The sequence below is a fragment of the Aphelocoma coerulescens genome, chromosome 9 (assembly GCF_041296385.1).
Source record: "Aphelocoma coerulescens isolate FSJ_1873_10779 chromosome 9, UR_Acoe_1.0, whole genome shotgun sequence".
NCBI lineage: Eukaryota > Metazoa > Chordata > Aves > Passeriformes > Corvidae > Aphelocoma > Aphelocoma coerulescens.
This window is the reverse complement of record NC_091023.1, coordinates 25,942,706-25,954,485: the sequence shown is the minus strand read 5'-3', so window position 1 is coordinate 25,954,485 and position 11,780 is coordinate 25,942,706. Positions and strand designations below refer to the sequence as shown.

The 11,780-nt window shown below is 50.0% G+C and overlaps 1 protein-coding gene across 2 annotated transcripts; it reads right to left on the bottom strand.

The window, feature by feature from the left end:
• Positions 1–757: 757 nt before the first annotated feature.
• Positions 758–11,623, bottom strand: SLC33A1 (solute carrier family 33 member 1). Of its 2 annotated transcripts, XM_069024035.1 has the most exons (6): positions 10,832–11,620; positions 6,447–6,637; positions 5,634–5,818; positions 4,647–4,764; positions 3,670–3,885; positions 758–2,066 (listed from the first exon to the last, which is right to left on the bottom strand). In XM_069024035.1, the coding sequence occupies exons 1-6, from the start codon at positions 11,547–11,549 to the stop codon at positions 1,899–1,901; spliced, it is 1,596 nt and encodes a 531-aa protein (XP_068880136.1). In that variant the 5' UTR covers positions 11,550–11,620; the 3' UTR covers positions 758–1,898. The 2 variants fall into 2 exon arrangements, with proteins under 2 accessions (XP_068880136.1, XP_068880137.1); XM_069024036.1 differs by lacking the exons at positions 4,647–4,764; positions 6,447–6,637 and having other exon boundaries at positions 10,832–11,623.
• Between the last annotated feature and the right edge of the window lie 157 nt (positions 11,624–11,780).

Sequence of the window (11,780 nt, the reverse complement as noted above, 5' to 3'; positions counted from 1 at the left end):
TGGTTTGAAAAAGGACACAGTTATTTATTTCAGGTAACATATCTATTCCTACTGATTTGGAGTTTATGTGCAATTTTGATGTTGTTGAGATACTCTATTGAGAAGCAATCCTCAACCCATCTTTATTAGAGACAAGTTTCACTCATACCTTCAGAAATAGTGAAGCAAAATTGCAAAGTAAAACCCAACTCTGATACACCTGCAAATTTCAATTCTCAGCTTTTGCATTTCAAGTTTTTCCTCACCATCAGAAAAGGTAAAACAGTTCCTCTGGTTACGGTCGAGATGCAATTACAGAACTGAAGTGCCTCACAGAGTTAATGCAGTGGAGATGGTGGGACGGGGGCTGAAAGGTGCAGCCATAAATCTGATGTATTTCTATGTTGACTCTGTGGCTTACACAGAGGAGAAGCTGGAAGATGTTCAGCTTGGGCAGTAAAACCCATCTGATGTCACTTAGCACGACTGGTTTTGCTGTGCTTGAAACGAAGTGTGAGGTGTGTCCCCCAAGGGAGAGGGAAGGGACAGAGAACATGAGGTGGTGTCCAGGGAAGCACGAGGTCACAGCGTCCTCTTCCAGACCCCTCCTTAATCCTGATGCCAAGGAGACCCTCGGTACACCCACCCGCCCCCCCCAGGCACTCCAGAGGTGGTACTGGGTCACTTTTCCCCCAAAACACACAGTAACAGAAGATCCCAGCCCCCTCCCAGCCCAATCCTTCAAATATTGACAAGAAACATGGCAGAGAACCTCGTGCACCTTTCCAAGGGATGTTTAATAGTTTTGCTTTTTAATAGCAATGTTCCACATACACCCAGCGGGGTCCGAGTGCCTCTCCAGCACCTGTGGGTCCCTAAGGCACTCAGGAGGAGCTCAGTGGGAGAAATCCAACGGGACTGTTTCCACCACATGGCACCAGCAGTGAATTCTGTAGCAGCTCTGCCACAGGACTGTGCCCGTTGGATTTCTGAGGGCGAGTCCCGCACCAGCTCACTGGGAATTTGGCAACTTTGTCATCACCAACTCACTCTTCTCACCCCCAGCTGGGGGTAGTCTCGGTGTTCCCACTGCTTTTGAGAATGAATATTCAAATTTTAGTAATACAGTTTGGAAAACCAGTGGATTGGTTTTCCTCTCTCAACTCACCCTTCCAAAGGCCCACATGCCCTCCCTTGGAAAGCACCTCCAGTTCCAGCTGCAGGACTCAAGGCTCAGAGGATTGTGCGTTACTCCAGTCCTACCTTACAGCATTTTGCCGTCAAGAAAGTACCTTGAACGTAAATCAAACTGCCTTGAAACAGCGGAAATAAATTAAACAAATGTAATTTGTTTATAAAAATATTTTCTTATAAATCTTTAAAGCTTATAAAAGCCAGAAAATACATTTAAAAGAATCTCCGGAACATTTCATCCTTTGAAGCGTGGTTACAGTTCAGAAAGTGAGAAGAAGCAAAGCCCACAGACATCTCACACTGGTCTTCCCACAAAGAAATCCACAGTACCATGCTTAACCTCAAAGTCAGAATGCCTTGGGCATCCTTCCCCGGGTCAGCTGCCCTGTCAGATCATTTCTGTGTGAAAATAAAAGCTGGCACTCAGCTGGTGATGCTGCTGCCTCAACAGCCATGGCACAAAGAGCTTTTCTAGAGGTGCCCTATGGAATCAGCAGCTCTGGAGTCAGGGATAAGCATGGAGCTTTGAGGTGCTGCTTTAGGCATTCCTTTCTGAACTGACCCTGTGCTCTGGGGAGGGCAGTGGTGCCACACACAGCCCTGCCTCGGCCACACGATCTCCCTGCGTGGCACAGAAACACCGAGATTCCGGGGTGCTGATTATGGGATATGTCTTTGTAATAAAACTAAAACCACCTTGCTGGTCCATCCAACACCTAAGTGCATCAATTGCTCCTCTTGCACTTCCACGAAGACTGTCCTTCGTCCTGCAGCTTTTTGAATTTTGGTCCAAGGAAGAACCACCAGGCAAAGCCCAGGATGACACAGACGACGGACTCCACGTAGTAACCGTCCAGGGTGGTGACGCAGGAACCCCCAGCTCCTGTGCACAGCTGCAACAGAGCACAGGTTAATGCACTGAGCGCTTCCAGACAGCACTCCAGAGCTGCTGGGGTCTCCTTGCTCCTGGTCATGACTAAACAGAGTTGTTTACTCTTTGTTTCCCATGCAGTTGGTCAGAGAGGCTTTTGAGCTTATCAGCAGAATGAAAAGTAACAAAGTAACAAACCTGCTCTAAAAGGGCAAACTCCAGTAAACACAAACTGCCCCACTGCCTGGAGCTGCAACCACTGGTCCTGATCTCATGGAGAAAGATGATTTTTTTTCCTAGCCATCCACGTTGTGGACTCCCCAGACCTGGAAGTGCCCAGAGCCAGGCTGGACAGGGCTTGGAGCAGCCTGGGATAGTAGAAGGTGTCCCTGCCCCTGGCAGGGGATGGGACTGGATGGGCTTTAAGGTCCTCCCAACCCTTCTATGATTCTGTGTTCTGTGTCCGTGTGATTCACGCCCAGGATGATTTTGAACTGGAAGACAAACCCACAGCATTCAAGGGGTGAGTGTACAGCACGGGATTGTTTCTGCTATTGTTTGGCTCTCAACACTGCTCTAATCCCAGGATTAATCAATCCTCTGATCTGAGGCTCTGCCAGCATTTTCATTATTCTGAGACATGTCAAGATCAGATTAGGAATAAGAAGGGAGTGGTGTGGTGGAATGTCACCAACCGGGAGGATGTGAGAAAAGATCAGAGTGAGGTGAAGGAGGAAGGACTCAATTTCACACAGGGAACCTAATCAGTGACAAGCTAATGAGTGAGAGGCTGAGAAAGCACCTGCTGCAGAAGCAGTTTCCCCTCTGCAGCAGCAAAAACTGCAACTCCAGTTCAGACAAGTCATGCTGGACTCCAGAACACCTTGTTCATTTAGAGAACCTCCACATCGTAGAGCATCCTGGCATTCAGGAGTGAAATACATCTCAACCATGAGCACAGAAAAAACCCCCAAACATTTCCACTCCTCATCCATGTCAAATGTCTCATTTGCTGTGAGGAGGTGAATTTGAAATGTTGCTTTCCCAGCAGTTTTGTGTCCTGTTGTTTGATTTGTGTACAGCAAGTTCTTTGTTCTCTTCCACAGGGCTCCCAGAACTGGGCAGGCAGCCAGTCCCACTTGATTTCATGGGGAAAGTGGACACCACAGTCAGCAGAGCAGCATCTTGGAGGAGGTATTAAGGCAGGCAGATAAGAAGCCTCCAGGGAGACAGGAGAAAGAAAAACCTACCACAGAAATGGAAGGGCCTGAGGGACAGTGAGCCTGCCAAGGACAGAGCCCCTGACTGCACAACTCAGAATCATCCCGACAGCCTCCTCACACTGCACAGAATGTGGCACCAGTCTGGTGCTTCTACCCCAGCTCAGCACGGGAAGAAAGGGCCAACTACTCTGCAGCTGTAAACCCTTGGTGAGGGGTTGGTTATTCAGAGTGTGCAGGTGCTAACAGACTGGAGTTTATCAGACAGGAAAATGAGCTCCATCAGTGGGAATTTTTAAGCACAAGCTATACATTGTGAACGTTTTCAAAGGCAAAAAAAAAATACTGCAAGAAGCAATTTGAGACATTGAGCAGAGACCCCCCCCCCCAGGCCCCCAGCCTCACCTCTGCGGCCGCTGCAGTGGCACAGGTGTGGCCCTGGGCCCCGACACACTCCTTCACTGTGAGGGGGTCCACCAGCCACAGGGCCACCGTGGAAGGCCAGTTCCCCCCCAGGTTGGACACGGTGTTGAGCAGGGTCATGTAGGTGCCCCCGATGAGCGGGTCGCTGACCTTGGCGTTGAAGGCCATGATGGCCACATACATGCTGTACAGGGTGATCTGAGGGACAAACACAGGCCAGAGTGTCCCCAGTTGCAGCGACAGCTGAAACCCCCAGCATGAAAACCCTGCTGAGAGATCCCCTGAACTGAGCAGCACTGACTGAAAAATCATCCCAAGAGCAGCAGTTCCTCCTGCAGCCTGTCTCTGTGCTGACAAGTGGCCTTGCTGCTTGTCTCAAGCCGTGCTGCAACAGACCCAGACTCACATGCACTGGCATGACTCAGGTTATCAAACTGAAATACAATCAGCCAGCTAAAATAGCACCTGAACACAACACTTCTGCATTTAAAATCACCTCTCAAGGCACTGCATACATTTCAGTTCTGATCCAAAGACCATGCTGTATCAGGTATTTGTTTTCCAAGTCTTTGGATCAGATCCATTATGACGTTCCTCCAACAAGCAGGTTTTTTTTCTAGGACCAGGACCACGTAACTTTATTTATCTGCACAACCAGCACGTTCATCAGCACACCTATCCAGCTCAGACACAGTTCTGGGATTTCTCCAGCTCCTCTGTGCTTTTGAGCTTCTGGGTCTGGGGAAAAAGGAATCTGGGGAACTACACCAGATATGAACAACTAAAAGTAGCTCTCCAGATGATGTCCAGTGGAGCACAGGAAATAGGGAGGAGTAACACTGGCAAGAGCATTAGAAGTCAATCTAGCCACACAGCACAGGTGAGGCTTGGAGGGATTCCAGTGTGAGCCAGGACAAGGCAGGTAACAGCATTTCCCCTCCCCACACAGTGAGTGTTACCTGGTGTAGAGCGTAACTCAGCACCACCACAGCGTAGTAGTAGACAGGAAATCCTCCTTCATGCTTTACTTTAGGAGCCCACCACACCAGAAAAGCGAATTCCAGGCCAAGCAGCAACCTGGAGGCATGAGAAAGAGGATTTGTTATTCCAAGTAATTCCTCCCATGTGTTTCCTCAACACAAAGCAACTACTGAACAATCAGAGAGAGCACATTAAAATACTTCAGATCTGAATAGTTACAACTATTTCCATCTCAGAATTAGACATTAAATATTTGACAAGCAGTGACATTGTTAAGTAGGAGCAGGAGAGCACTGCTCTAATGCTGCTGTACATGCACGTCCCAAACACTTCTGATGCCTTAGGTTTTAACTTTTGTATTTTTCAAATTCTGTACTGCCTGGTGTGTAACTCTGAAAGTTTCTTGTAGCCTGTTAATTTCTGCTCTCTCCTGCTGGGCAGACATGACAAAGCCTCTCCAGGCCTGCCCTCCAAGGACACCCAGACCATCCTAGGCCCAAAAAGTATAAACCAAAAGCCCCTAAAGGGGAGCCAAGCTTGGGGAAATTACATCCTTAACTGAAGCTTTAATTGGAGAATTAACCCTGATATGCAAATGAACCAAACCTATAAAAGGATGAGGAACTCGTGACCTGTTGCCCATCTTGGGGTCCATCTTGGGGTCCATCCTGGCAAAAGCCTCTGGCTCCCCAGGGGGTACCTTTGAAGGCCTTTCAAATAAATACCTGCCTTTATTCCCTTACTTCTGCCTAGTCTCTGTTTCTAGGAGGCCTTTTAAGGCACCACCTCATGCTCTGCTTTCACACAGCGACACTGCATGAATCAGACAGTCCAGCTCACTGCGAGAGTTCTGACACACTTCTTTGGACCTGGAAGTCAGAAAGTTACACAAGAAACCCTACACATGGTCTGAACACACAAATTGAGCACACAGACTACTGTGTTTCACTAACATGAGGCTTCACCTGTAAGGCATTGCTTTGTAGAAGGTGTTCAGGGGCTGGGGGCCCGCTGTGTATTTGCTGATAACCAGAGGCAAGATGATCTGCAAAGGAACCATTGGAACTGCCAGCAGAGCCAGGTGCTCTTTGGGGACTCCCTCCTCTACCAGTTTGAGTCCTGTTACAGCATCTGCTGCTGAAAACCCAACCTGCAATGTCAAGGAGACAAAATAAGCTGAGGAGAACAGGGAGTTTGGCTAGAAATTCAATTTACTCACTATCAAAAAAAACTGAGAAATGGGATAGAGGAAAAATAATTTCTGCCTCTGATTTCATTTCCAAATTAGTTCTACATGTTCTACACTTGCACACTCTTATTGTCATCAGAACCAAAACTATTCCAAGAACATTGAGTAGCACTGCCACTCATTCCAGTGCCTGCACTGCTGTTGGCATCCCCAATGTCCAACAGGGAGCCATGGAAACCCAGCTTGGACAGAGCTGGGGATTCTGAGAATAGTGTTGCAGTTAAAAATAAACATTTTCTGTCCTTTTAACTGCAGGCTACGCAGCCTGTTTAAAAATGTACTTTACTTTAATACCACACTGCCACCAAACTTCTCTTCAATGCCTGTGTTAAACACAAAAGCTCACACAAAGCTTTTCTGCTGCACAGCCCTGCTCAGCACAATGAGATAAGCCATTTTGTGTAAATTTCATGTGAAAATTCCCAACTCTGGTGACAGCCAATAGCAAGACTAAGTTACATCCCAGGGACTCAGCAGCCTTCCAGACTCTGATGCCAGCATTTAACAATTCTTAAATGTATTTACTTACTTTTGAAGTGAGGATCAAGAGACAGAAAGTAAGAACTGCTGGCATCTTGATTATTGAGAATAGCAGCCTGTATGTGTCAGTGATGCCTTTTGTTTCTTCCTTTGCTGGTATTAGCTCCTGGTTTTCCTTTTTCAAAAAGGCAACCAATGTAGTGGTAACTAAGAAGACAGCTCCCCAGAAAAACAAGAAATCTGGAGAGGAAAATAAAATAAAATAAAAATTTCTTTGTAGCACCCATGATTGACAGTTGTAAAATATAAACCTAATAATCAAAGTGGAATAAAAACAAGCAGCAAAAGCAAACCACAAGCACAGAGCTACATACAGTGAGTGACACAGCTCTGCCCTCCTCTGAAAGGAGGTGTTTGCTGGAGCTGAGGCAGAGGAGCAGTAGCAAACCAGGTCACCTCCCTGCTGTTTGCTGGGTTATTACCACAGTGAGCACGCTGGAGGAGAAACAGAAGCGAAAATGAATGTGTTGAAGGATTACACACACAACCACTAATGGCTGATAAAGGAGAAAAAAACACGTCATAGTTAGAAGACAGGGAAGAACCTCCAGAGGCAGAATTCCTTCCCAGCTCCCCTACTGTGCAGTCATGGAACCCCTCTGTGCCTCAGCTCTACATACATGTCTGTCTAATATCCATCTCCCAGCTGGATTTACGAGTGTGAAGACGGCCTAAGGAAAGTTTTTACAGAGTTGTAAGGAGTCCTCAGTTATGTCTGGTTGAAGTGGAGACTTGGCAGCATTCAAATGCTCTGTTTAAAGCAGATCAGTATCTGCTAAATCATGGATGTGAGAGCAGTGAGAAAACACCAAGACAGTACTTTTTGATTCAGTGAATGGGTAATTCAAGATAATCCTATCCTCTGCCTCTATGACAGAGGCAGGAAAAAACTCAGCCACGTGCAGAGGGTAGGACAGAAGCAGCCTTTAATCTTCCTCTTCGGGAGCAACTCCAGCAGCCTCTGGGAGACTTGAAAGGCAGCAGCAAGGGCTGGTGAAAGGGCAGGGACAGCGCAAAGGTTCAGTCAATTATCGCCTGCTTCTCATGCACAGGAGGAGAGCAGACGAGCAGGGAAGAAAATGTGCAAGGACTGCTCGAGGTGTGTCCCACCATTCTCAGGGCAACAGAGAAAAGGCTTTTCAAGCCATTTCTGCTACTTTTCCCTTTCCTAAAACAAACATGATCTCATAACCAACACTGTCAGATTGCTCTCTCTCTTAAAGAAAAGGTGACCCAAACAGCCATTGTCAAGGAAAGATGTATTTTCTGAGAGTCTCACTAATCACAGCTGCTGGCTACAAAGGACACAGAGGAGCAGCTCTCTAATAATAACCCCGAGCATTATCACTGCACTGAGAGACACACAGTGCAAGGATGGGGATAGAAATAGCTCTGAGCATCATCACATGAGTGCTCCTGATCAGGCCAGCCCTGTCAGCTGCAGCACAGCACTGCAGGGGCTGCATCAGCAACAAAGCAAAGCAAGAAAAAAAAACCCACCATGTATATATACAGTAGTCCAGACAAGAAAAATTGGGTTTTTTTGAGGCTGTAGGCAGTTTACACAAAAATAAGGTACATTTCCTTTCAAATACAGTGAACTTCACCAACAGGCTACAAGCAAAAGAACTTTGAAATTACAGTTTACATAAGGGATTTCAAGCACAAAGTTTCTGGTCCCACCACTGCTGCTTCCCCCATCCCTCTTTTGTCTCGGCAGCTACACTGCTGGTAACAAAATAAACCACTGAGATGGGGCAAAACAAGTTTTTGAACTGAGTCAGGGATGGATCAGGCTGGAACACAACCACAAAGGTACCCAGGTGGTAGTACAGGTCCCAACAGCTGTACCTGCACAGGTACACAGGATCTCCTCCCAGGAGGAGGGGAGGCACAGCTGGGAGTCCCTGGCACAGCTAAGTGGGGGTGGCCTTCAAGGTGCACCTTTGTCCTGTGCTCACTCTTTCCCTGTCCTCCCTCATGCTGGAACAGGCAAACCAGGTAGGAATCACAAACCCAGCCAGGGAGCTTCCCCTGCTTTTAGAAAAACAAAGGGCACCTGAACAGCAAGTGCTAAATAAACCTCTGGATGTGCCAGGACAATCAGACCACAGAAGGGTATTTCCCATTTCCTTCTCTGGAACTTCAGCCTGACACAGCCTCACACAGCCTTTGGTTTGGTGAATTTGATGATGGTTTTACATTTGTCTACATTATTTCCTGAAGTTAATGAGAACCCTGAATGCTGCTGCTTCTCAGCAACTCAAAGCTGACTTAGGATCACGGAATATCTTGAGTTGGGAGGGACCCACAAAGATCATTCCAACTCCTGGCCCTGGACAAGACAAACCTGGGAGTGTTGTCCAAACGCTCCTGGAGCTCTGGCAGCCTCGGGGCAGTGCCCATTCCCTGGGGAGCCTGTGCAGAGCCCCATCACCCTCTGGGGGAAGAATCTTTTCCTGATATCCACCTAGTCAGCTCTCCTGACACAGCTCCAGCTGTTCCCTTGGGGTGCTGCCCCTCTGGATCATGGAGTGCTGACTTGTTCTTTCCCTGGCACTGGGCTCAGCCTATGACAAAAGTGCTCAGAGATCTGAGCTGGCAGAAAACATTCACCCTTTCCAGCAGTGAAGTTTTCTGCTGCTTTACCTGCCCAAACCTGCTCATCACGAGCCCATTACAGCCAGGGCAAGGACCAGCGAGCCCCTGGTGAGCTCCTCGGTGAGCTGGTTACTCCTGCTGCTCTCGGCTGCTCCAGGGAAACACCAAACTGTGCCAGTCACACGACCAGGAAACAGAATTCCTTACAGTTTTATCACCTGAAAAACCATATCCTGCAACTACAGTGTCAGTCATCTGCTGTTCTTACTTTACCCACATCAATACTCCAGGGCAGGTTAAGGAGGTTGCATTGGTGCTATTTGGGTTTGGGATAGTAATCTTGTAAAAACAGCACTTTTGTAATAGTAACAAATCCATTTATACAAACAGCCCTGAGAGGAAAAATCCCCAACAAACCAAAACCCTGGGCAGTGAGGGAAGTGCAGCCAAGCCAAGCTCTCTGAACACCAGCGCCTGCGAGTTGCATCAGCAGCAAAGACGTCAGTGTGCACTGCAGTGAGAGGGAAGGGACACACCAGCCCAGGAGCTGCACAGCGCCAGGGATAGCCAGGAACCAGCTGGGATACCTGGAGGGCCACTCTGTGCTCCTTGACACAGGCCAGACACGAGGCTGGCAGCAGGGAGCAAAGAGGGGGACCAGTCAGCAGTGGTCGAGAGCTGCAGAGACAAGGCAAGCACAGCAGTCTTGGAAACTGCTGTCCTGATTCACCCCTGAGGAAGGGGCAGGACAGAAAGCAAAACGACCCTTTACACAACAATTCCAGCCTGTTTTGGCATACCTGATCTCTGAGACGGCACAGGCAAGGCAACCAGTGTAGGAGGGGGAGATTGAAACCATGAGGATCTGCTCTTCATTCACTGCCAGGGTCACCCTGAGACTGCAGCCAGAAGCGGTGCCAGGATTTCCTGTCCTCCCTCAAACTTGCAACCAGCCTAGGTGCACTTGAAGCATCTCCTGGGTAATACCCCAACATCAACCACCACGTAAAACCTTTCTGAGAAAAAACCCAAACCCCAGCAAACAGAAGCATCCCTACACTAACAGCTAGTTGTGCTTGGATTACCACACTCCATTTAATTCATTGAAGACAAAAATCAAATCCCCCTGAATTTACTAAAGTAAGGCCTTTGTTCAGAAACTGGCTACATGCTCAACCCTGAATACTTTCACTTCTACTTCTGTGAAAAATATCATATTGGAAGAATCTTTTTTTTTTTTTTAATTCCCCATTTCCCTCCTCCCAGATGGAGACTTTGGCTTGCTTTTTTTAAAGAGTAATCTAGTCCATGGCCATTAAACTAGGAGGAAAAAAAAAATTTCCTCCCAAATGCTTAGGTCAGCCAAGATAATGACAAGGCAGGTTTCCCACGCACGTAAGCCCAGAAAAATCTGAAGTCCAATGCATGTAGCAGTGGGCTCTGCCAGCCTCCAAACAGGCTGTGCTTTCCCACTGGGCAAGGGACAAACCAAAGCTGTTTGGTTCCCAGCGTCAAACCACAGAGGGGTCCAGGCTCAGGGAAGAACCATCCTGAGGAAGATATAACCACTATTATTAGGAGGAAATCCTTCCCTGGGAGGGTGGGCAGGCCCTGGCACAGGTTGCCCCGGAAGATGTGGCTGCCTCTGGATCCCTGGAAGTGTCCAAGGCCAGGCTGGACTTTGGGGCTGGGACAGTGGAAGGTGTCCCTTCCAAACCAATGCACTCCATGGCTCTATCCCGGCACACCCGGGCTGCGGTGCCCCGGCCGTACCTGAGAGGGTGACGATGCCCTGGGGCTGCGGCTCGAACCGCAGGTACTTGTTGCAGAAGGAGGCGGACTCGAGGGCCAGGAACAGCACGTTTCCCAGGAAATAGCCGGCCGTCTGCCCCACGGAGTTGCAGGTGGAGGCGTAGCCCACGTTCTCCCGGGACAGCATGGTGAGCGCCCAGCCGTCCACCGCGATGTCCTGCGTGGCCGCCAGGAACTCGAAGAGGAAGAAGGTGACGGTGAGGGCGGCCACGTCGGGGCCGCGGCCGTGGCCGTCGCCCAGCAGCGCGTCCACCTGCGTGGACATGTAGATCATGAAGAGCCCCAGCACGTACTGCGTGGGCACCAGCCACGACTTGCGGCGGCCGAAGCCCCGCACGTACACGGCGTCCACCAAGGGCGCCCACAGCAGCTTCAGGCTGAAAGGCCAGAACACGAAGCTGAAGAAGGCCTGGTCGGTGTAGCTGGCGCTCTTGCTCTGCAGGATGAGCGGCACGCTGCCCGCCAGCCCCAGCGGGATGCCCTGCAGCACGTACAGCACCAGCAGCAGCAGGATGCTGCCCAGCTCCGCGCGGCACCCCCGCGCCGGCGCCGGCAGCAGCGCCTCGGTGTCCCCGGGCAGCCCGTCGGGGGGAGACTCGGCCGTCACGTCCAGGCTGTGCTGGCGGGTGCCGGCGCGGCGCTGCCGCCCGCCCTCCTCGGCGGCGATGGCGGGCGCCATGTCCGGGAGCGGCCCGGAGCGGCCCCGGCGCGGGCGGGAACGGCCCGGGAGCGGCCCCGGCGCCGCCGCGCTGAGGGACCCGCCCCGCCCCGCGCGCGCCAGGCGTGGCCGCGCCTCATTGGTGCACGCGAGTGATGTCATACATAGCCCCGCCCCTGGCCCTGATTGACGGGCCCCGGGACCGGGACCGGGACCGGGACCGGGACCACGATCACTAGAGCATCTCCCTGC

Bases quoted from the DNA above. Each gene is read 5' to 3' on its own strand.
- SLC33A1 (XM_069024035.1), bottom strand. From the start codon at position 11,549: ATGGCGCCCGCCATCGCCGCCGAGGAGGGCGGGCGGCAGCGCCGCGCC. The intron at 5,819-6,446 runs GTAAGTAAATAC...TTGACATTGCAG, and splicing joins TCTTGATCCTCACTTCAAAA to GTTGGGTTTTCAGCAGCAGA. The intron at 3,886-4,646 runs GTAACACTCACT...TTTGTCCCTCAG, and splicing joins TGAGTTACGCTCTACACCAG to ATCACCCTGTACAGCATGTA.